The sequence below is a fragment of the Rhinopithecus roxellana genome, chromosome 5 (genome assembly GCF_007565055.1).
Source record: "Rhinopithecus roxellana isolate Shanxi Qingling chromosome 5, ASM756505v1, whole genome shotgun sequence".
In the NCBI taxonomy this organism is placed as follows: domain Eukaryota; kingdom Metazoa; phylum Chordata; class Mammalia; order Primates; family Cercopithecidae; genus Rhinopithecus; species Rhinopithecus roxellana.
The window spans coordinates 31,794,719-31,818,956 of NC_044553.1; the positions used below are offsets into that span (position 1 = coordinate 31,794,719).

Here is a 24,238-nt window from a genome sequence, read left to right on the forward strand (position 1 = left end):
AAGTCCCTCTCTCTAACCTGGCACCGCGTCGCTGGCTTGGAGACGGGTGACGGTCCCCGCGGGCCTTGCCCTGATTGGCTGTGCCGGCGTGGAATATAAGTGGAAGCGTCGCGCCCGGCGGGCATTCCAGCGGCGGACAGCACTCGGGCCGAGATGTCGCTCTCAGTGGCCTTAGCCGCGCTCGCGCTACTCTCTCTTTCTGGCCTGGAGGCTATCCAGCGTGAGTCTCTCCTACCCTCCCGCTCTGGTCCTTCCCCTCCCGCTCTGGTCCTTCCTCTCCCGCTCCGCACCCTCTGTGGCCCTCTCTGTGCTCTCTCGCTCCGTGACCTCCCTTCTCCAAGTTCTCCTTGGTGGCCCGCCGGGGGGCTAGTCCAGGGCTGGGTCTCCGGGAAGCAGTGGGGTGGCCTGGGAGTGGGGAAGGGGGTGCGCACCCGGGACGCGCGCTTCCTGCCCCTTTCGGCTGGGAGCAGGGGAGACATTTGGCCTACGGCGACTGGAGGGTCGGGACAAAGTTTAGGGCGTTGATAAGCGTCAGAGCGCCGAGGTTGGGGGAGGGTTTCTCTTCCGCTCTTTCGCGGGTCCTCTGGCTTCCCGAGCGCAGCTGGAGTAGGGGACGGGTAGGCTCGTCCCAAAGGCGCGGAGCTGAGGGCTGTGAATGCGTGGACGGGCGCCTGGGGTCTGGGGGAGGCGTTGCCCGGGTAAACCTGTCTGCTGCAGCTCTGCTTCCCTCGGACCGGAGAGCTGTGGACTTCGTCTAGGAGCCGCTAAGTTCGCCTGCCCTGCACCTCCGGGTCTATGTGGGGCCACACCGTGGCGGGGAAACAGCAAGCGACGTTTGTAGAATGCTTGGCTGTGATACAAAGCAGTTTCGAATCATTAACCTATTTGTTCCCATCACAGGTCACTTTTAAAAATCATAAGAACTACGCGTTATTGACATCTTTCTGTGTCCCAAGGATTTTACGTGCTTTGCGTCATTTAATTTTTAAAATAGTTATCTTCCACCATAGATAACTACTATGGTTACCTTCTGCCTCTCACAGATGAAGAAACTGAGGCACCGAGATTTTAAGAAACTTAATTACACAGGGATAAATGGCAGCAATCGAGATTGAAATCAAGCCTGACCAGGGCCTTTTGTGGGAGCGCATGCCTTTTGGGTGTAATTCGTGCGTTTTTTTTTTTTTTTAAAGAAACATGCCTGCCTTCTGCGTGAGATTCTCCAGAGCAAACCGGGCGGCCACAGGCCCTGTGGTCTTTTCTTACAGAAGGCTTCCTCTTTGGCTCTTTGCCTGGTTCTTTCCGAGATGTACTGTGCCTCTTACTTTCGGTTTTGAAAACATGAGGGGGTTGGGCGTGGTAGCTCACGCCTGTAATCCTAGCACTTAGGGAGGCCGAGGCGGGAGGATAGCTTGAGGTCAGTAGTTGAGACCAGCCTGGTCAACATGGTGAGACCTCGTATCTATAAAAAATAAAAACAAAAATCAGCCGGGTGTGGTGGCTGGCGCCTGTGGCCCAAGCTACTCGGGTGGCTGAGGCGGGAGGATCTCTTGAGCCAGGAGTTTGAGTTATCATGGCGCCAGTGTATTCCAGTCCTGGAACAGAGCGAGACCCTGTCCCTTAAAAAAGACAAAACAGACAAACAAACAAACAAAAAAAAAAAAAAAAAGGAAGAAAGAAAAAAGTGAAGGTTTGTCAAAGTCAGGGGAGTTGTAAAACCTTTAATAAAGATAATCCAAGATGGTTACCAAGACTGTTGAGGACACCAAAGATCTTGAGCACTTTCTAAATACCTGGCAATACGCTAAGCCCTCTCACCTTTTCCCCCTGGCAAAACGTGATCAAAAGCAGAATGTTTTGATGATGAGAAAATTGCATTTAATTTGGATACAATTTATTTACAACACAAAGGATAATGTATATATCATCACCATTACTGGTATTTGCTGGTTATGTTAGATGTCGTTTTAAAAAATAACAATCAGATGTTTTTTAAAAAATCTTATTTTGAAAATTTCCAAAGTAATACATGCCATGCATAAACCATTTCTGGGAGATACCACAAGAAGCATGTAATGGTGATTACCTCTGAAGGTCTTTTTCCCCCTCTGTCCTGTGTGTGGTTTTGTTTTGTTTTACTGTGGGCATAAATTAATTTTTCAGTTAAGTTTTGTAAGCTTAAATAACTCTCCAAAAGTCACAAAGCCAGTAACTGGTTGAGCCCCAATTCAAACCCAGCCTGTCTGATACTTGTCCTCTTCTTAGAAAAGATTACAGTGATGCTCTCACCAAATCTTGCTACCTTCCCTCAGAGAGTTCCAGGCAGGATGAATCTGTGCTCTGACCCCTGAGGCATTTATTATGTTCTTACTATTAGAAGCTCAGATGCAAAGAGCTCTCTTAGCTTTTAATGTTATGAAAAAAATCAGGTCTTCATTAGACCCCCCAATCCACCTCTCGATGGGGTTAGTAGCCTTTCCTTGATGATAGGGTGTTTCTAGAGAGATATATCTGGTCAAGGTGGCCTGGTACTCCTCCTTCTCCCCACAACCTTCCAGACCTGGAGGAGCAGCTGCCTTTTAGTGATCATGTACCCTGAATATAAGTGTATTTAAAAGAATTGTATACACATATATTTAGTGTCAATCCGTATATTTAGTAGCACTAACACTTCTCTTCATTTTCGATGAAAAATATAGAGTTTATAATATTTTCTTTCCACTTCCCCATGGATGGTCTAGTCATGCCTCTCATTTTGGGAAGCACTGCTTCTGTAACATTAGGCAATGTATCCCCAACCTGGCTAGTTTACAGCAATCACCTGTGGATGCTAATTAAAATGCAAATCCCACTGTCACATGCATTACTCCATTTGATCATAATGAAAAGTATGTTCTGTCCCATTTGCCATAGTCCTCACCTATCCCTGTTGTATTTTATCCAGTCCAACTCAACCATTTAAGGTATTTGCCAGCTCTTGTATGCATTTAGGTTTTATTTCTTTGTTTTCTAGCTCATGAAATTAGGTACAAAATCAGAGAGGGATCTGGCATATAAACCCTCTGCAGAAATAAAGAGGTTTTGTTATTTGGTAAGAACATACCTTGGATTGGGCCGGGCGCAGTGGCTCATGCCTGTAACCCCAGCACTTTGGGAGGCCAAGGCAGGCAGATCACTAGAGGTTGGGAGTTTGAGACCAGCCTGGCCAACATGGTGAAACCCCGTCTCTACTAAAAATACAAAAATTAACCGGGCATGGTGGCGTGTGCTTGTAGTCCCAGGAATCACTTGAACCAAGGCAGGGGTTGCAATGAGCTGAGATCTCGCCACTGCACTCCAGCCTGGGCAACAGAATGAGATGCCATCTTAAACAAACAAACAAACAAACAAACAAACAAACAAACAAAAAACCAACAAAAACAACAAAATAAAACATACCTTGGGTTGATCCATTTAGGAACCTGAGGTAATAATAATAACATCTGCCACGTATAGAGCAATTGCTATATCCCAGGCACTCTTCTAGACACTTAATACGGTTTAGAAAATCAGGTGGGTGGAGATCGAGGCAGGAGCAGGAACCAAAAAGACAGGAGTAAACATAAGGAAGAAAATGGAAGGGGTGGAAACAGAGTACAGTAACATGAGTAATTTGATGGGGCTATTATGAACTGAGAAATGACCTTTGAAAAGGAGCTTGGAGCCAAATCATGTAGACTCTTCAGTGATGTGTTAAAGAATGCTATGAGTGCTGAGAAGCCATCAGAAGTGCTTGAGAGCATCCAGAAAAAGGTTCTTAAAAATGCAGCACAATCTCCAGTGACAGAAGATACTGCTAGAAATCTGCTAGAAAAAAAAAAAAAAAAAGTCATGTATAGAGGAATTATGAGGGAAAGATACCAAGTCATGGTTTATTCCTCGAAATGGAGGTGGCTTGTTGGGAAGGGGGAAGCTCATTTGGCCAGAGTGGAAATGGAATTGGGAGAAATCGATGATCAAATGTAAACACTTGGTGCCTGAGGGAGCTTGAGACCAAGTTAGCTCCAAGTGAAATACCCTGGCAATATTAACGTGTCTTTTCCCTATGTTCCTCAGGTACTCCAAAGATTCAGGTTTACTCACGCCATCCACCAGAGAATGGAAAGCCAAATTTCCTGAATTGCTATGTGTCTGGGTTTCATCCATCTGATATTGAAGTTGACTTACTGAAGAATGGAGAGAAAATGGGAAAAGTGGAGCATTCAGACTTGTCTTTCAGCAAAGACTGGTCTTTCTATCTCTTGTACTACACTGAATTTACCCCCAATGAAAAAGATGAGTATGCCTGCCGTGTGAACCATGTGACTTTGACAGGGCCCAGGACAGTTAAGTGGGGTAAGTCTTACATTCTTTTGTAGGCTGCTGAAAGTTGTGTATGAGTAGTCATATCATAAAGCTGCTTTGATATAAAAAAAGTCTATGGCCATACTACCCTCAATGAGTCCCACCCCATCTGATATAAACAATCTGCATATTGGGATTGTCAGGGAATGTTCTTAAAGATCAGATTGGCCGGGCGCGGTGGCTCAAGCCTGTAATCCCAGCACTTTGGGAGGCCGAGACGGGCGGATCACAAGGTCAGGAGATCGAGACCATCCTGGCTAACACGGTGAAACCCCGTCTCTACTAAAAAATACAAAAAACTAGCCGGGCGAGGTGGCGGGCGCCTGTAGTCCCAGCTACTCGGGAGGCTGAGGCAGGAGAATGGCGTGAACCCGGGAGGCGGAGCTTGCAGTGAGCTGAGATCCGGCCACTGCACTCCAGCCCCGGCGACAGAGTGAGACTCCGTCTCAAAAAAAAAAAAAAAAAAAAAAAAAAAAAAAAAGATCAGATTAGTGGCACCTGCTGAGAGATTGCTGCACAGCATGGTTTCTGAACCAGTAGTTTCCCTGCAGTTGAGCAGGGAGCAGCAGCAGCACTTGCATGAATACATATGCACTCTTAACACTTCTTACCTACTGGCTTCCTCTAGCTTTCATGGCAGCTTCAGGTATATTGAGCACTAACGAACATCTCAAGAAGGTATAGACCTTTGTAAGTCCTGCGTATCCTAGCATCCTATAATCCTGGACTCCTCCATTACTCTCTGGCTGGATTGGTATCTGAGGCTAGTAGGAAGGGCATGTTCCTGCTGGGTAGCTCTAAACAAGGTATACATGGATAGGAACAGCAGCCTATTCTGCCAGCCTTATTTCTAACCATTTTAGACATTTGTTAGTACATGGTATTTTAAAAGTATAACTTCATGTCTTCCTTTTTCTTTCTCCACTGTCTTTTTCGTAGATCGAGACATGTAAGCAGCATCATGGAGGTAAGTTTTTGACCTTAAGAAAATGTTTTTGTTTCACTATCCTGAGGACTATTTATAGACAGTTCTAACATGATAACCCTCACTATGTGGAGAACATTGACAGAGTAGCATTTTAGCAGGCAAAGAGGAATCCTACAGGGTCACATTCCCTTCTCCTGTGGTATGAAGAAGGTGTGTGGCCCTGGGTGTGGCCACATTACTGACCCTCTACAGAGAGGGCAAAGGAATTGCCAGTATGGTATTGCAGGATAGAGGCAGGTAGTTACCCACATTACCTGCAAGGCTTTGATCTTTCTTCTGCCATTTCCACATTGGACATCTCTGCTGAGAAGAGAAAATGAATCACTTTCTTCCTTTGTATAATAGTTGTTTTGTTCTTCAGACAGAAGAGAGGAGTTATACAGTTCTGCAGATGTCCCATTCCTGTGTGGGGACTGTGTTTGCCTCTTAGGGGCTCCCAGGCCACTAGATGAGATAAAGGGAACCAGATTGTTAAAACTTGATGTAGTGATACTATAATAGATGTAACTACAAGGAACTCCAGAAGCAAGAGAGAGGGAGGAACTTGGACTTCTCTGCATCTTTAGTTGGAGTCCAAATGTATAAGATCCAGCTTTTCAGTGAAATTCTACTGCCCAGGGTACCTTGATGCTGAAAACCCATTCAAATCTCCTGCTATATTCTAGAACAGGGAATTGATTTGGGAGAGCATCAGGAAGGTGGATGATCTGCCCAGTCACACTGGTAGTAAACTGTAGAGCCAGGATTTGAATATAGTCATATGTTACTTAATGATGGGGACATATTCCAAGAAATGCTTACACAAAGCTAGGTGTTGTAGCCTACTACACACATAGGCTACATGGTCTAGCCTATTTCTCCTAAGCTACAAACCTGTACAGCTTGTTACTGTACTGAATACTGTGGGCAGTTGTAACACAATGGTATTTGTGTATCTAAACATAGAAAAGGTACAGTGAAAAGTATGCTATTTTAATCTCATGAGACCACTGTCATATATACAGTCCAGCACTGACCAAAATATCATATCAGCATTTTTTCTTCTAAGATTTTGGCAGCACCAAACGGATACACTAACAGGATATACTCTTTGTAATGGGTTTGGAGAACTGTCCGCAGTTACTTCTTTTAAAAAGGTGATCTACAGAGTAGAAATTAGACAGGTTTGGTAATGAGATCTGCAATCCAAATAAAATAAATTCATTTGCTCACCTTTTTCTTTTCTTTTCAGGTTTGAAGATGCCGCATTTGGATTGGATGAATTCCAAATTCTGCTTCCTTGCTTTTTAATATTGATATGCTTATACACTTTATGCAAAAAATGCAGAGTTATAATAATGTTAACAGGGCGTGACCCTTTTTATAATTCTACTTGGAGTGCTATCTCCACGTTTGAGGTATCTGGACAGGTAGCTCTAGGAGGGCTGGCAACTTAGAGGTGGGGAGCAGAGAATTCTCATATCCAACATCAACATCTTGGTCAGATCTGAACTCTTCAATCTCTTGCACTCGAAGCTTGATAAGATAGTTATGCGTGTATAAGTTTACTTCCAATTTACATATTGTGCTTAGAATTTGGAGGAAAATTTTAGAAATTGAAGGGTTATTGGAAATTTGTTATAATGAGTAAAGTCATGAGATTCATATTTACTTCTTATACATTTGATAAAGTTATGGTTAATCTGGTTCATTTTTGTTCCACGAGTCAAATAAAACTATGAAATTTGATGTGTTGTCTCTTATATCTCGCTCTCACTATTACCCCTTTATTTTCAAACAGGGAAACAGTCTTCAAGTGCCACGTGGTAAAAAGTGTGAACCCCTTGTATATAGGGTTTGGCTCACAGTGTAAAGGGCCTCAGTGATCCACATTTTCCAGATTAGGAATCTGATGCTCAAAGAAGTTAAATGGCATAGTTGGGGTGACACAGCTGTCTAGTGAGAGGCCAGCCTTCTATACTTTAGCCAGAGTTCTTTCTTGTGGGCCAGGTCATGAGGAGTATGCAGACTCTAAGAGGGAGCAAAAGTATCTAAGGATTTAATATTTTAGCAAGGAATAGATACACAGTCATCCCTTGGTCTCCCTGGGGGACTGGTTTCAGGACCCCTTCTTGGACACCAAAATCTCTGGATATATAAGTCCCTTCTATAAAATGGTATAGTATTTGCATATAACTTATGCACATCCTCCTGTATACTTTAAATCATTTCTAGATTACTTATAATACCTAATACAATGTAAATGCTATGTAAATGGTTGTTATTGTTTAAGGAATAATGACAAGAAAAGAAAGTCTGTACATGTTCAGTAAAGACACAACCATCCCTTTTTTTTCCCCAATGTTTTTGATCCATGGTTTGCTGAATCCACAGATGTGGAGCCCCTGGATACTAAAGGCCAACTGTACTTTGAATGACAACGGATTTAAAATTTTCAAGGCATAGTTTTATACCTGATGGCCAGTTTTGTTTATTTGATCAAGAATCTGAATTAGCTAGTTCTAGGTACTGACAGGATAAATACAACACTGCTCCCAATCGTCTCAGTTTAGCGGAGGGACAGATGTGCACTCAAATAATTAAAATATATACCTGATAAGAATATAGCATAGGTACTCGCAAAGAACTTGGCAATGGAAATTTTGTTGTTCAGGCTGGGCGAGGTGTCTCATGTCTGTAATCCCAGCACTTTGGGAGGCCATGGTAGGATGATCACTTGAGCCCAGGAGTCCGAGACCAGTCTGGGCGACGTAACAAGACCCTGTCTCAATTCAAAAAATTGAATTAAAAAAAATAATAATTTTTTACAAAAGAAATAATGTTGTTCAAGGAACAACAACAAAAATCTAGGGAGATGTTAGAGAAGCCACTCGCCTGAGCTGAGAGTAAGTGGGTAGTGGTTCTCTTGATTGGTGGGTGGGGCCTGGGTTTCCAGGCATGGGAGCCAGGAAGGACAGCCACATGGCAGGTTTGGGTAATTCCAAACAGTGGAGCAAGGGTATCTGAGGGAAGACTTGTAGGAACTCGGCTGAACAAATTGGAGGGTGATACTCTGAAAGAAAAACAAAGTTTTAAAATTTCAACTCTTATACTCAACACAGAATGCTTCTGTGACCAGATATGTTTTCCACATTCTGTGAGAAGAAAAACTTTAGACGGATTAAATTTAACAGAGTTTAACTGAGCAAAAATGATTCTTGAACCAGGCAGCTGCCGGAACCAGAACAGATTCAAAATGACTCTGGGGATGCCACATGGATGGATAACATTTAGGGTCAGAAAAAGGAAAGTGATGTGCAGAAAATGGAAGTCAGGGGAAGAAACAGCCAGATTGGTTGCAGCTCAGCATTTGCCTCATTTAAACAGGGTTTGAAGAGTTGACCACGTGTGATTGGCTGAGACTCTGTGGTATAACAGTAACTTACAGTCTGTTGACATATCCAGTTAGGTTACAGTCCACTATGCATAGAGAAACCTTTAGCCTGAACTTACATAGGGAGGCAGCTTTATTTATTTAATTTTTGTTTTGAGACAACGTCTCACTCTGTCACCCAGGCTGGAGTTCAGTGGTATGATCATGGCTTACTGCAGCCTCGACTTCCTGCCCTCAAGCAATCCTCCTGCCTCAGGCTCCAGAGTAGCTGGGGCTACAGGCACATGTCACCATGCCTGGCTAATTTTGTTTTTTAATTTTTAGTAGGGATGAACTCCTGGCCTTGAGCAATTCTTTCGCCTCAGCCTCCCAAAATGCTGGGATTACAGGTGTGAGCCACTGCACCCAGCCAAGCCAACTTTAGGCTAAACCTTTTTTTGAGACAGAGTTTCTCTCTTGTTGTCTAGGCTGGAGTGCACCATTTTGGCTCACTGCAACCTCCACCTCCAGGGTTCAAGTGATTCTTGTGCCTCAGCCTCCCGAGTAGCTGGGATTACAGGCATGCGCCACCACACCTGGCTAATTTTGTATTTTTAGTAGAGATGGCGTTTCACCATGTTGTCCAGGCTGGTCTCAAACTCCTAGCCTCAAGTGATCCTCTGGCCTCAGCCTCCCAGAGTACTGAGATTACAGGCATGAGCCATTGTGCCCTGCCAGGCCAAGCTTAATTTAACAACACCAAAAAATCTCCAGCAGACACCAACTGGGTATCCTATAATTCAATTCGATTCTGATGGTTGAGGGTTCGGTCCCACAAGACTGCCCTCCACTTCAGATGCCAATCACACATAGTAGATTGTTACCTCTACTTCTGACTGACCAGCTGGAAACCAGGACTCCCGTGACTCCCTCCTTGATTTTGATTAATTTGCTAGGACAGTTCACATTTACCAATCTATTATAAAAGATATTATAAAGGCTACAGACGAATAGCTAGATGAAGAGATGAACAGGGTTGTATGCAGGGGGTTTTGGTGGTGAGAGTCCATGCCCTCTCCAGGTGTATGCCACCCTCCCAGCACCTCCACACATTCAGCAAACAAGAAGCTCATCGTTCAAGAGTTTTTATAGAGCTTGATCTCCAACTCCGCTTCACCTTCCCAGAAATGGACACGTCGGGGTGGAAGTTCCAACACACTAATCTTTTCATCAGTTGGTCTTTCTGGTGACTAGCACCATCCTGAGGCTATCTAGGGGCCCCAACCTATAATGAGTATAACTTCATTAACATATACTCAAGGGTTATCAAAGAGTCTTATTATCAATAACAAAAGACACTCCTATCACTCAAAATTCAAAGGGTTTTAGGAACTTATGACAGGAACTGGGGACAAAGACCAAATGTGTTTCATATTATACCATACTTACCTAGGCCATTCATTAACTCTTCACTTGGCTGCAAACTAAAATTACATGTAGAGTTTATAAAAACAAAACAAAGAAAAACAAACACACACACACACACAAACAACAAGCTGGGCGTGGTGGCTCACGCCTGTAATCCCAACACTTTGAGAGGCCAAGGTGAGCAGATCATGAGATCAGGAATTCAAGACCAGCCTGGCCAACATGGTGAAACCCTGTCTCTACTAAGAATACAAAAATTAGCCGGGCATGGTGGTGGCGCGTGCCTGTAATCCCAGCTACTCAGCAGGCAGAGGCAAGAGAATCACTTGAACCTGGGAGGCAGAGGTTGCAGTGAGCTGAGATCATGCCATGGCACTCCAGCCTGGGCAACAGAGTGAGACTCTGTCTCAAAAACAGCAATAACAACAACAACAAAAACCTTACCAGCTTCCCGGACTCTCATCCAGGCCAACTAAATCATAATCTCTTGGTTTGGAGCCCAGGTATAGTGTTATTTTTTTAAAAACCTCTAGATAGTTTTAATGTATATCCAAGATTGAGAGACCCATTGAGTTAAATAATAAAGAACTCTTTCTCCATTCTGTATCATTCAACAGAGCTATTTTGTGAGGGGCTGCTGGGCTGGCTGATATTACAAGGTAATAGTATGTCAAAGTCAAATGAAATATAGAGATGAATCTCTGAAATTGAAATGTTTTATTTGGGAGGAAAGAATTGCCGTTCAGAGCATACACACAGACCAGCTGGTCTTTGGCATGACTGAAGTACAAAAAGGTTTTATAAAATGCAAAAATGTCACACATTGTTCTGAGAAATTTCACTGGTGCTAGTAAGGTTTTGAGGAGCTGGCAAGTTCGGATTGGCAAATGCTGGCAATGAACAGAGCTAGTCTGTTCAATGTAGTTGTAGCAGGTTGTTTCAGTAGCCTTAGTTAAACCTGGTTTCAGGCGATAGCAGGCAGTTTCAGCTGCCAGGCTTACAGAAAACTGCAGTTTTGGAGCAATGTTTTGTGCCCCTGAGTGCTTCTCCCTGGCTTCTTGACTCTGTTTTTGTTGAGTAAGGACAAAAATGACCCAATTTGTAGGATCAACTTTCACAGTTCCTTTGGAGCATGCCTTAGTTCCTCTTTTCAGAAGAAGAGAGCAAGCAAAGAGGAGGAATACTGGAAATTTAATTAACCTTATTAAATATAATTGTGCAATGCAAATCAAACTGAAAAGTCCCAACGCCAGTAATAAAGAAGTAGATCTCACATACTGATATGGAGGAATACCCATACTATATTGCTGAAACAAGAATTACTTTCTAAAAAATATATGTAAGAAGCCCCTTTAAAAAAACAAACTAGGTGGGGTGTGGTGGCTTACGCCTGTAATCCCAGCACTTTGGGAGCCTGAGGTAGGTGGTCACTTGAGGACAGGAGTTTCAGACCAACCTGGCCAACGTGGCAAAACCCTGTCTCTACTAATATTACAAAAATTAGCCAGGCATGGTGGTGGGCGCTTGTAATTCCAGCTACTTGGGAGGCTGAGGCACAGGAGAATTGTTTGAACCCGGGAGGTGGAGGTTGCAGTGAGCAGAGATGGCACTACTGCACTCCAGCCTGGGTGACAGAGTGAGACTCTGTCTCAATAAAAAATAAAAAGTAAAAAAAAAGAAAGAAAGAAAGAAAAAAATTTGTACACCCCTATAATCACTCATAACATGGAAATTACCATCTTTTGGACCCTACTATATTCTACTTTATAGAGGTGGCTCTCAGTGTGTACACATAACTCCCCACTTTATATTATGGTTATTTAAATTTTTAAAAATTGTTATTAATAATTAAACTTTGTCAAATAGGTATCCTTACATTTCCTTATATATTCAACTCTTGAACAATATGGAGTTCAAGGTGGCAACCCCCGATGCCGTCAAAATCCAAGTATAACCTTTAACTCCTCAAAAACTTAACTGCTAATAGCCTACTGCTGACTGGAAGCCCTATCGATGACGTAAACAGTCAACACATATTTTATATGTTAGGTATACTATATATACTGTATTCTGACAATAAAGTAAGCTAGAGAAAAGCAAACGTTATTAAGAAAATCATAAGGAAGAGAAAATGTATTTACTATTCATTAAGTAACAGTGCATCATCATAAAGATCTTCATTCTCATCATCTTCACGTTGAATAGGCCAAGGAGGAGGAGGAGGAAGAGAAGGGGTTGGTCTTATTGTCTCAGGGGAGGCAGAGGCAGAAGAAAATCCACATAAGAGTGAACTCGTGGCCGGGTGCAGTGGCTCACACCTGTAATCCCAGAAGTTTGGGAGGCCGAGGCAGGCAGATCATCTAAGGTTGTGAGTTCAAGACCAGCCTGGCTAACATGGTGAAACCCCATCTCTACTAAAAATGCAAAAATTAGCTGGATGTGGTGGTGCATACCTGTAATCCCAGCTACTTGGGAGGATGAGGCAGCAGAATCACTTGAACCCAGGAGGCGGAGGCTGCAGTGAGTGGAGATCGCGTCACTGCACACTAGCCTGGGTGACAGAGCAAGATTTTGTCACCAAAAAAAAAAAAAAAAAAAAAAAAGTGGACCCTTGCATCACCTGAGCCTGGGAGGTTGAGGCTGCAATGAGCAGAGATCAGGACACTACACTCCAGCCTGGGTGATGAAGCAAGTCCCCGTCAAAAAGGAAAAAAAAAGTGGACCCTTGCACCCCAAATCTGTGTTGTTCAAAGGTTAACTGTATCCTCCTTTAAAAAAGTGGTTATTGTCAAATAATAATTTTTATATCTTACTTTTCTTCATGATCCCTAATGAAAACATGTCATAAATGGACATGTCTTTTCTAGTTTTGTCAACAACCACTCTCATAGTATTTTTGGGCTGTTGCTTTTTACTTGTCATTCTTGTGTTATAAACCCTTGAAGCAAAACTCAAGGTCTTTTCTTTTTTCTTTTCGTTTTGTTTCTTTTCTGAGACAGGATATCACCCTGTCACCCAGGCTTGTGTTCAGTGGCACAATCTTGGCTCACTGCAGCCTCAGCCTCTTGGACTCAAGAAATCCTCTCATCTCAGCCTCCCAAGTAGCTGAGACCATAGGTGTACACCACCCATTCCTGACTAATTTTATTTTTGTATTTTTTTGTAGAGATGGGGGTCTCACTGTGTTGCCCTGGCTGGTCTTGAACTCCTGGGTTCAAGCGATCCTCCAGTCTCGACCTCTCAAAGTGCTGGGATTACAGAGCCACCGCACCCAGCCACTTCCTATAATAAAAAAAATATTTTGTCTGTGATGCAGCCATCAAAGTTTTAGGGGGAAAACATTGGCATTGTCTTTTCCTGGAGTCTAGACCTATAAGAAAAAAATTGAAGGCTAACATTTGGGTTCTAGATATCTTAAAATAAATAATAAAGTGTCTGTGATTACTTTGATCGAAAAGTTTGTGCATAGAAATTATTCTGGTACTTTGGAGAGCTACAAGAAGGGCTAATGGAAAAAAAACTGATAAATACAATTAAAATAACAGTCAAGCATATATTAAGCACTTACTACGCACTAAACTCTATAAATCTCCTGTCATTAGTTGGATGCAATTATTAGACATCTTTGGTCCTCCACAACATAGGTGATTAAAAAGTCTAAGAAACTGAGGAGATATCTATGTCTTTGGTAAGACACACAGGCCCAACTGAAGCCTGCAATGATGTGCAGGCCTCCCCTCCCCCATGGACCACATGAACCACTTCCTCTTTTTTTTTTTTTTTTTTTAGATAGAGTCTTACTCTATCACCGAGGCTGGAGTGCAGTGGCACAATCTCAGCTCACTCCAACCTCTGCTTCCTGCCTCCTGGCTTAGTCTCTCGAGGAGCTGGGATTACAGATGTGCACCACCATGCCTAATTTATTTTTATTTTTATTTTTAGTAGCGATGGGGTTTCACCATGCTGGCCAGGCTGATCTCAAACTCCTGACCTCGTGATCCGCTCTCCCTGGCCTCCCAAAGTGCTGGGATTACAGGCACTTCCTCTTTTTACTGTTTTCACTCAGAAAAACAGAGAGGACTTTTGCTACCACTAAATGACACAGCATAGTTGAAGCGGTTTTCTCATCATTTATTATGGCTCAAATGTTTGTCCCTTCTGAAATTCATGTTGAAACTTAATCCTGACTGGGCACAGTGGCTCACACTTCTAATCCCAGCACTTTGGGAGGCTGAGACTGGAGGATCACGTGAGCCCAGGAATTTGAGACCAGCCTGGGCAACATAGTAAGTCCTCCTCTCTACGAAAACAAACAAACAAAAACTAGCTGGGTGTGGTAGCACACACCTGTAGTCCCAGCTACTCGGAAGGCTGAGGCGGGAAGTTTGAGCCCAGGAGGAGTTCAAGAGCAGTCTGGGCAATATAGTGAGACCTCGTATCTATCATCTATTATCTATCTATCTATCTGTCTATCTATCTAAAATAAATTAAATTAAAAATAAAAAATAATGAAGCAAAGAAAAGAAAGCTAATCTTCAATATAACAGTATTAAGAAGTAGGGCCTTTAAGAGGTAACGGTCACTAGGGCTCCTTCATGAATGGATTAATGGATTAATAGAGAATGGGTCTGTTATAAAAGCCAGTTTGGCTCTCTCTTGTGCCCCTTTAAATCTTTATCTTTAGCCATGTTATGATGCGGAATAAGGCCCTCACTCAAAGCAAACCAGATACAGCCCCTCAACGTTGAACTTCTCAGCCTCTTCCATACACCTTCCTTCCTTCCTTCCTTCCTTCCTTCCTTCCTTCCTTCCTTCCTTCCTTCCTTCCTTCCTTCCTTCCTTCCTTCCTTCCTTCCTTCCTTCCTTCCTTCCTTCCTTCCTTCCTTCCTCCCTCCCTCCCTTCCTCCCTCCCTCCCTTTATTTTTTTTTTTGACGGAGTCTCGCTCTGTCGCCCAGGCTGGAGTGCAGTGGCCGGATCTCAGCTCACTGCAAGCTCCGCCTCCCGGGTTTACCCCATTCTCTCCCCTCAGCCTCCTGAGTAGCTGGGACTACAGGCGCCCACCATCTCGCCCGGCTAGTTTTTTGTATGTTTTTAATAGAGATGGGGTTTCACCGTGTTAGCCAGGATGGTCTCGGTCTCCTGACCTCGTGATCCGCCCGTCTCGGCCTCCCAAAGTGCTGGGATTACAGGCTTGAGCCACCGCGCCCGGCCTTCTTGCTTTCTCTCTCTCTCTCTCTCTCTCTCTCTCTCTCTCTCTCTCTCTCTCCCTCCCTCCCTCCCTCCCTCCCTCCCTCCCTTCCTTCCTTCTTTCTTTCTTTCTTTCTCTCCCTCTCTCTCCCTCTCTCTTTCTTTCTTTCTTTTTTTTTTTGAGATAGGATCTTGCTCTGTCATTGTGCCATTGCAGCCTCAAACTCCTGGGCTCAAGTGATCCTTCTGCTTCAGCATCCCAAGTAGCTGGGCTTACAGACGCGCACCACCATGCATCACTATTTTTTTTTTTTTTTTTTTTTGAGACAGAGTCTTGCTCTGTCACCCAGGCTGGAGTGCAGTGGCATGATCTCGGCTCACTGCAAGTTCCACCTCCCAGGTTCACGCCATTCTCCTGCCTCAGCCTCCAGAGTAGCTGGGACTACAGGCGCCTGCCACCACGCCCGGCTAATTTTTTTGTATTTTTAGTAGAGATGGGGTTTCACCATGTTAGCCAGCATGGTCTTGATCTCCTGACCTCGTGATCCACCTGTCTCGGCCTCCCAAAGTGCTGGGATTACAGGCGTGAGCCACTGTACCCGGCCACATGGTTAATTTTTAAAAACTTTTAGTAGAGACAGATTCTCACTATGTTGCCAAGGCTGGTCTGAAACTCCTGGCCTCAAGTGATCCTCTAGCCTCGGTCTCCCAAAAAGATGGGATTACAGGCATGAGCCACCGCACTTGGCCTCTTTTTTTGTATATTACCTGATCTCAGGTATTCTGTTACAGCAACAGAAAGACTAAGACAGAATCCTTAGCTGTCTGCAAGTGTGCATGCCATTTTCACCATCTGAAGAGTGAGTGAGTGTCTTAGGTGGAGACTTGCAAAAGCAGGCCCTGAGCCAAAGATTTGGATGCAAATGACTTATTAAGAAAGGGCTCTTCAAGACCGCACCATTGCACTCCAGCCTGGGCAAGAAGAGTGAAACTCTGTCTCAAAAAAACAAAAAAAAAGGGGGGGGGGACTTCTAGGAAAAGAACAGTAAAGGAGTGGGGGATGAAGGACAGGAAATGGTAAGAAGCCAAGCGAGGCATGATTTCAGAAGTCCTACACTCAGCCTGATCACACAGGAAGCTCTAGAACAAAGAACACACCTCAGAGTTTTTTCTGCCTTAACACAAAGGACCTGGGCTTTGGTGCTTTTCATCAGCCTGTCTTTGGCTATCCAGGGTTGTGGAATGAGGTGAAACATAAAACTCCCAGATACTTCCAGCTCCTTCCAGTGTCTGAGGGTAATCTGCAGGACTGAGGGTAATCACAGATGCTAGCTGTTAGCAGCAAACTATGCAAAAGCTGAGGACTGGCTCATAAAGCCAGATCTGGGTGAGGCATGTTTCCTGTCAACATCCTCTGCTGGGCCCATAACACATGCAACCCCAAACTTCCATTAATGCTAAGGGAATAGCATTACAGTGCGTATAACATTGGACTCAGACCTGAGTTTGAATCCTAATTCCACAAAAGAAATTGGAAAAGAGTCAGATTGCTGACTTGACCCTTTGTCGCCATATCCATAAAATAGGATAATTATTCCTATATCAAAAATTTACTTATTTATTCACTTAATCATTTGTTAAATAAATATGGAGTGTCTACTTTGTGCCGGGCACTCTTTTAGGGTGGTTCTGAGAAGGGGATGGCAATCAGAAGGGCTCTGTAAGATGCAAGACTCCAGGCAACTGCTTTTACTTCCAGTGGTTCTTTACTTTCACAGCTCATTAGAGCAAATTACCACAGCAGGGAGATACAGGTTGAGTATCCCTTATTCGAAAGGCCTGACACCAGAAGTGTTTTAAATTTTGGATTTTTTCTGACTTTGGAATATTTGCTAATTATCAGTTGAGCATCTCTAATGTGAAAATCTAAAATCCGGCAGACTTCCCAGCCCCACTCCTGTCGGGATGTCGGGACTGTATCAGGAACCCCGCCCGAGAGCCCCACCGGGGGACTCTTTCGGCCTTCTTTGCCGGAGGCCGACAGACCTCTCCCCCACACCTTAGGTGACCAAAATAAATTTGCAGTTTTGCTCCTACCCTTGCCTGGTTGCTGGTTCTTTTGTGCCCGCTCTGGTGGTCTTTAGAAAAACAAATCAGTTGGTGCCGAAGACCCGGGAGGAGACCCCTCCTCAGGCCTCTAAGGGTTGAGGAACCTCCTCCTGCTCCCACGCCGCAGACGGACCAGGACCTGAGACCCGCTTCCCTCACTCTCATGGCCTCTCTGGGGTAAGTGCCCTTGTCTCCTCTTTACCTCCCTTGGCCAAATATCCTGCGCAGGTCCGAGGCCCACTTTTGAGCCACCATGTGGCTCGGGAGACCCATTCAGGACAGAGAGGTCCGCCTGAAGGTAATCTCCACTTTGGCTCCATGAGCCTCCAGTCTGTCTCTGCTGGTTCCAAAGGACGCTTTGAAGCCAGGCAGAGATCCACTTCCATTTCCATTGTGTCCATTGTGTAAGTAAAGAGGAAACAAATGGGAAACCCCCAGTACAAATTTCCAAAGAGCACCTCCTTAGGGTGCCTCCTAGCCAATTTAAAAAGCTTATAGCTCGAACAAGACCTTAGGAGGAAGCGGTTAATTTTCCTTTCCACTGTGGCGTGATCGACCTCAGCAATTTCTGCCAGCGGCTAGGCAAGTGGTCTGAAATTAATTACATACAAGGCTTTTGGGCCTTACACTCTCGTCCCGATCTGCCCTATACTCCTCCTTCTCTCCCCGCTCTCTCCACCCCCTCCCTTCCTGCCCAGACTCCTCCTCCTCCCCCATCCAGAAAAAAAAAAAAAAAGAGAAACTCTAAAATCCAAAATGCCCCAATTACCTTTTCCTTTGAGCATCATGTTGGCGCTCAAAAAGTTTGAGATGTTGGAGCATTTAGGATTTCAGATTTTCAGATTAGGGATACTCATTTTGTACAATGGAAAACTTCTTGGCACTGATCTGGTGAAAGAAGAAACTATGGAAGAATCCCTTTCCCTAAAAGGCTTTAGGTAACAAGATGACCCTGACTCATTCTGGACAGTTCCTCCAAAGGTAGGCCTACAGGTAGAGCTCTTTTCTGGCAGCATGGGGGTTTTTGAGAATTTTTTTTTTTTTTTTTTTTTTCTGAGGCTGGGAAAGGTTAAGAGAATGAAGGGTTCCTAGTGATGATGCAGTATCCAAGTCATTTGTATAACAGAGCCTTATCTGACAGATTTCTAGGATAGAAACTCAGTATCCAAGCTCAGGCTTGGCAGACCGAGGTGGGCACAGTCCCCAGGATTCCAGTGTGGATTAGAGGTTTCAATCCCAATCGTATTCAACAGTCCCCTTTCCCCCAACAACCCCTTTTTATAACAATTGTTTTGTGGTGATTCTTTTACTAATATGATTATGAAAATTAAGTAACTTAGCTTGTGAATGCTCTAGCTTGGCTGCGCTGCTGGTATAAAGAAGTGCCAGACACTTGTAACTGCCTGGGATCTCTGTGAACCAGCGGCATGGAAGACTGAGAGGCACGTTGTACCGATGGCTCAGATTCAGATATGGTATTGCTGGTTCTGGTGTAATTTTCTAAAATGGCAAAAATCTCTAGGTAAAATTCCAAAAATAAAAAACCAACATACACTCCTTTGAGTTGCCTGGTAGTTATATTCCTGGAAAATTCAGTGTATATGAGCCTAAGGTAGTAGACGGTCAATAAATACTCAAGAAATAAAATAATCGAAAAATATAAAAACATAACACACATTTCTTACATGTCCTTGGTGCTTGTAAGCCCAGATTATATGCAGGATTTTTTTTTTTTTTTTTTTTCCCAGACGGAGCCTCTGTTGCCCAGGCTGGAGTGAAGTGGTGTGATCTCAGCTCACTGCAACCTCCACCTCCTGGATTCAAGCGATTCTCCTGCCTCAGCCTCCTGAGTAGCTGGGATTACAGACACGCGCCAGCACGCCCGGCTGATTTTTGTATTTTTAGTAGAGACAGGGTTTCACCATGTTGGCCAGGCTGATGTCGAACTCCTGACCTCAAGTGATCCGCCCGCCTCAGCCTCTCAAAGTGCTGGGATTACAGGCGTGAGCCACCGCGCCCAGCTGCTTTTTTATACATTAAGTGTGCTTGCATGTAGACTGCGACCTCTGGCCCTCAGCCTCTTAATAAATACTCCAAATGACTTCATTGGAACAACCAGAGAATCACCCATCTATAGAGTGGGAAGTTGCTGATCTCATCACTGCGTGGGGTGGGGCGAAGGAAGCAACCCTCACCCTTTCTCGGAAAGCAGCTGGCTTTGAAGAAAGAGGAACCAGGACAGGAAAGTCCTGATTTCTAATCTGAAACAGCGCTTTTTGTCCAGAGACCGGTGACGAGCGACCCTGGGCTCGGGTTTTGATTGGGCAGTTCGGAAACTGTAAAAGCGAATTAAAAGGGTGACAAGCTAGCGCTTTAGCCTATTCAGTTCTGGGAGTTTGCACGTGACGCTCTGCTTCGTGACCTTGGCTCTGCTCTGTGGGCGCCGCCCAGCCTGGGCACGTCCATCGTTGAGTACCTTCTCCTCTGACTCCCTCTCCCTCTGCTTCTATCTCTCTCCAACTGCCCTCCCTGGCCTGTGGCTGCCCGGTCCTCCTTCCCAGCCCAGTGTACCCGGGTACCCGGGTTCGGCTCGCTCGGGTCCTGTCCAGGACTGGGAAGCCACGGAGGGCCGGGAAAGTGGCGCACTACTGGAGCGCACGCTTCGTACTCCCTCATCGCTGAATAACTACCGGGCAGGACTGGGTGGAACAGACAGCATATCTAGGTCATTGATGGGCTGCTGGGTACATGGATGGAGCTGGAAGGTGATGGGCACTGCTTTCTGGGGCTACCCAGCTTCGTTCCGAGGGCTCTTTTTTCCTGGGCAGAGCGGGAAAGAGGAGGGGCAGGCCGGTCGCGAAACGCAAATAGTCGAGAATAGCGATCCGGGGAGAGGCAGGTGTCTGTGGGGCCCAAGAGAAGTACCACCTCGGTAAGCAGGCCGGTGCATGCAGGGGAGCGCAGAGCCCTAAGCCCTTCTCTGGGCTCCACCCATTTTTCTGCTGGGCTTCTCATTTCCTCACTAGGTTCTAGGGTTTGCCGATCTAAATCCAGTTCGTGTACCATTGTATTGTGTAACATTTTTGGCAGCTTACATCTTTGTTTATTGAGATGTAGTTCACAAACCATACAATTAACACATTTAAATGTACATTTCAGTGGGTTTTAGTATATTCACAGAGTTGTGTAACTGTCACCTCAATTTTAGGACATTTTCATCACTCCCAAAATAAATTCTGTACCAGTTAGGTGTCACTCCCATTTCTCCCAAACCCCTAGTCCTAAGAAACCACCAATCTTTCTGTCTCTATGGGTTTGCCTATAGTATTTCATAGAAACAGCAACATATAATATGTGGTCTTTTGTAACTGGCTTCTGTTTACAAGGATCATCATACTGTAGCAAGGATCAGCTCTTCGCTCCTTTTTATTGATGAATAATACTCTACTGTATAGATACACTGTTTTGTTTATCCATCATTAGTTAATGGGAATTTGGGTTGTTTCCACTTTTTGGCTCTTGAGAATAAAATGTGATTATCAATATTCATGTATACATTTTTGGTGTGGACATAGGTTTTCAATTCTGTTGAGTATATATGTAGGAGTGGAATTGCTGGGTGATATGGTAACTCTATGTTTAATCTTTTAAGGAACTATTAGACTGTTCTCCAAAGATGAATGTACCATTGTGTATGAGAGTTCCAATTTTTCTTTTTTTTTTTTTCTTTTTTTGAGACGGAGTCTTGCTCATCGCCCAGGCTGGAGTGCAGTGGCCGGATCTCAGCTCACTCCAAGCTCCGCCTCCCGGGTTTACGCCATTCTCCTGCCTCAGCCACCCGGGTAGCTGGGACTGTAGGCGCCCACCACCTTGCCCAGCTAGTTTTTTTTTTTTGTTTGTTTTTTTTAGTAGAGACGGGGTTTCAGCATGTTAGCCAGGATGGTCTCAATCTCCTGACCTTGTGATCCGCTCGTCTCGGCCTCCCAAAGTGCTGGGATTACAGGCTTGAGCCACTGCGCCCGGCCGAGAGTTCCAATTTTTCTACATCCTCACCAACACTTATTATCTTTTTTGTTATAACCATTCTAGTGGATATGAAATGGTATCTTTATGGTTTTGATTTGTATTTCCCTAATGGCTAATTATGCATTATTTAAAAATTATAAGCTAATTAATTTTTACAAAGATTTACATGCTGTGATTTTGACAACTTAACTTCTAGGTCACGTGCCCAAAAGTCACAGAGCCTAGACCCAAACCAAGCCTCTGTAAGGCTAATGCTTGAACTCCATCCTCTCTTTCCTAGAAGACAATCTGGAATACATTTTTCAGAACTCCATTTGTTGCCTCTGTTAGAAAGAAAACACTGGGCAAGATGAACCTGCAATTAGACTAAATGGTTTATTTCTTATTTGCTGTTAGGAGTGTGTAAGGAGATTTTTTGGTCTCCCATTTTTACTTTATAAAAAATGAGTGAATGGGCCAAGCACAGTGGCTCATGCATGTAATCCCAGCACGTTGTGAGGCCGAGGCAGGCAGATCACTTGAGGTCAGGAGTTTGATATCAGCCTGGCCAACATGGCAAAATCCCATCTCTACTAAAAATACAAAAAATTAGCCGGGTGTAGTGGCATGCACCTGTAATTCCAGCTATACGGGAGGCTAAGGAATGAACATTGCTTGAACCCCGGAGAGGCGGAGGTTGCAGTGAGCCAAGACTGCGCCACTGCACTCCAGCCTGGGTGACAGAGTGAGGCTGTTTATGAAAAAAAATAAATAAATAAATAAAGGAAAGAAAAGAAAAGAAAAGAAAAGAAAAAGCTCTTAATTGAAGTAGTAACCCTTTCTTGGGTGTTTAATGATACTGTGTTTCTCTTCATGTAAGTGCCCCTTGGATTCCTCCTCCCCACTACCATCAGGTCATGGAATGGGGAGGGGCACTCAGTTTCAACAGCAGTGGTCTCCAAATTTTGTTCAAATGCATAACTATAAAAGATTTTTGGTATACATTCTCTACATATAGCTATACATTTTATACATATACAACTATCAATCTTGATTTAGACATTACTAAAGCTTAATTTTTCTCTCATTTTTTTTTTCCATTAAAAATTCAGATTGAGGCCGGGCACGGTGGCTCAAGCCTGTAATCCCAGCACTTTGGGAGGCCGAGACGGGCGGATCACGAGGTCAGGAGATCGAGACCATCCTGGCTAACACGGTGAAACCCCGTCTCTACTAAAAAAAAAAAATACAAAAAACTAGCCGGGCGAGGTGGCGGGCGCCTGTAATCCCAGCTACTCTGGAGGCTGAGGCAGGAGAATGGTGTAAACCCGGGAGGCAGAGATTGCAGTGAGCCGAGATCGCGCCACTGCACTCCAGCCTGGGCGACAGAGCGAGACTCGGTCTCAAAAAAAAAAAAATTCAGATTGAACTATCTTACAAGTGGCTCCCAGAAGACCTACTCCCTGTGGGAGCACAGCAGTTGTGGAGGTGAAGACAGGACTGGACCCAGAATAAGAGTTCATATATGCCAGGAAATCTGACCTCTAAATTCTTATAAGTTAGAGAGAGACTGAACAACAGCAGTGAGACATTGAAGACTTTTAATATTTGCAGTAAACCTTGGCATAGATCACTTACTTCCCTAAGACTGAATCCAAAAAGCACAATGGAATACTATAATAAGCTGTGACAGCATGGTGAATTCCAGACAAGCCTGAGCATTCCCTATAGCCAGAGGAGGCCCAGCTCCTAACATAGCTTTGGATGCAGAACTGATAGAACTTGGGGAAAGTAATGAAGTAGTTGACCTCACCTGTGAATCTCTAGCACCTGTAGTGATTGACCTAACTCACCATGACTCTGTTGTGATTATTGAACAAAGGAGGAGGCCAAGAGCAAACACAAGGTCACTCCAAGACCAAACTGGCAGTTGTGTGGTGAACACTGATGAGGAGCGGTTGAAGGGGGACAGAGATGCATGTACAACCAACAGTGCCCACCATAATTCCTTGCAAAAAAAATTTTTTTGTCATATACTACCTGGTTATATTCAGTGTCAAGTTTGTGTGGATGGATACTCAGAGATTGAACTTACTATACTACACATCTACTCTACAGAATGTGGCCACATCTGTAGTCAGTGCTTCTGCACTTCCTTTAAATATACTAACACTTGTCCAGTTTGTTTGAAAAAAAAAAATCAGGCCGGGCGCGGTGGCTCAAGCCTGTAATCCCAGCACTTTGGGAGGCCGAGACGGGCGGATCACGAGGTCAGGAGATCGAGACCATCCTGGCTAACACGGTGAAACCCCGTCTCTACTAAAAAGACAAAAAACTAGCCGGGCGAGGTGGCGGCGCCTGTAGTCCCAGCTACTCGGGAGGCTGAGGCAGGAGAATGGCGTGAACCCGGGAGGCGGAGCTTGCTGTGAGCTGAGATCTGGCCACTGCACTCCAGTCTGGGTGACAGAGCGAGACTCCGTCTCAAAAAAAAAAAAAAAAGAAAAGAAAAAAAAAGAAAAAAAAAATCAGCCTTCATCAGTATCACTGCATTTATATATGATGTATGCCTTGTTGCTCAAGACATATCCTGCGGCTGGATTTTTCCATGTCTTTGTGCAGGAACTATGGGTTGTTGGCATCCAACACTCTGAGCTTAAAGACTGATTTTTAAAATTGCTATCTGCAGTATGTAAAAAACTCTGATTTCTCACATGCTCTGAGACTGCTTTTTGTTTCCTTTGGTTTTATGCTTTAGCGCTGGACTTTGGGTGCCAGATACTGGGGT

General features: G+C 44.3%; 2 protein-coding genes across 6 annotated transcripts in view; both read left to right on the top strand.

Annotated features, from left to right (window-relative positions):
• Positions 1-67: 67 nt before the first annotated feature.
• B2M (beta-2-microglobulin) lies at positions 68-7,099 on the top strand. 2 transcript variants are annotated; one of them, XM_010385224.2, is made up of 4 exons: positions 69-220; positions 4,096-4,374; positions 5,323-5,350; positions 6,603-7,099. In XM_010385224.2, the coding sequence occupies exons 1-3, from the start codon at positions 154-156 to the stop codon at positions 5,334-5,336; spliced, it is 360 nt and encodes a 119-aa protein (XP_010383526.1). In that variant the 5' UTR covers positions 69-153; the 3' UTR covers positions 5,337-5,350; positions 6,603-7,099. The 2 variants fall into 2 exon arrangements, with proteins under 2 accessions (XP_010383525.1, XP_010383526.1); XM_010385223.2 differs by lacking the exons at positions 5,323-5,350; positions 6,603-7,099 and having other exon boundaries at positions 68-220; positions 4,096-4,412.
• Positions 7,100-18,244: 11,145 nt separating this feature from the next.
• Positions 18,245-24,238, top strand: part of TRIM69 (tripartite motif containing 69) — a 37,097-nt gene continuing 31,103 nt past the window's right edge. For 3 of the 4 annotated variants that reach the window (XM_030930869.1, XM_030930871.1, XM_010385220.2), the window contains exon 1: positions 19,434-20,213. In XM_030930869.1, coding sequence (XP_030786729.1) covers positions 20,181-20,213 — 33 coding nt within the window. In that variant the 5' untranslated portion in view covers positions 19,434-20,180. Of the gene's footprint in view, positions 18,430-19,433; positions 20,214-24,238 lie in introns of those variants that run through there. The other variant, XM_030930872.1, reaches the window with a different exon arrangement.

What these genes read in the sequence shown, in the direction of transcription:
- B2M (XM_010385223.2), top strand. Translation starts at nt 154, where the DNA reads ATGTCGCTCTCAGTGGCCTTAGCCGCGCTCGCGCTACTCTCTCTTTCT. An exon ending in TGGCCTGGAGGCTATCCAGC is followed by an intron (nt 221 to 4,095) that starts GTGAGTCTCTCC and finishes TATGTTCCTCAG; the next exon opens with GTACTCCAAAGATTCAGGTT.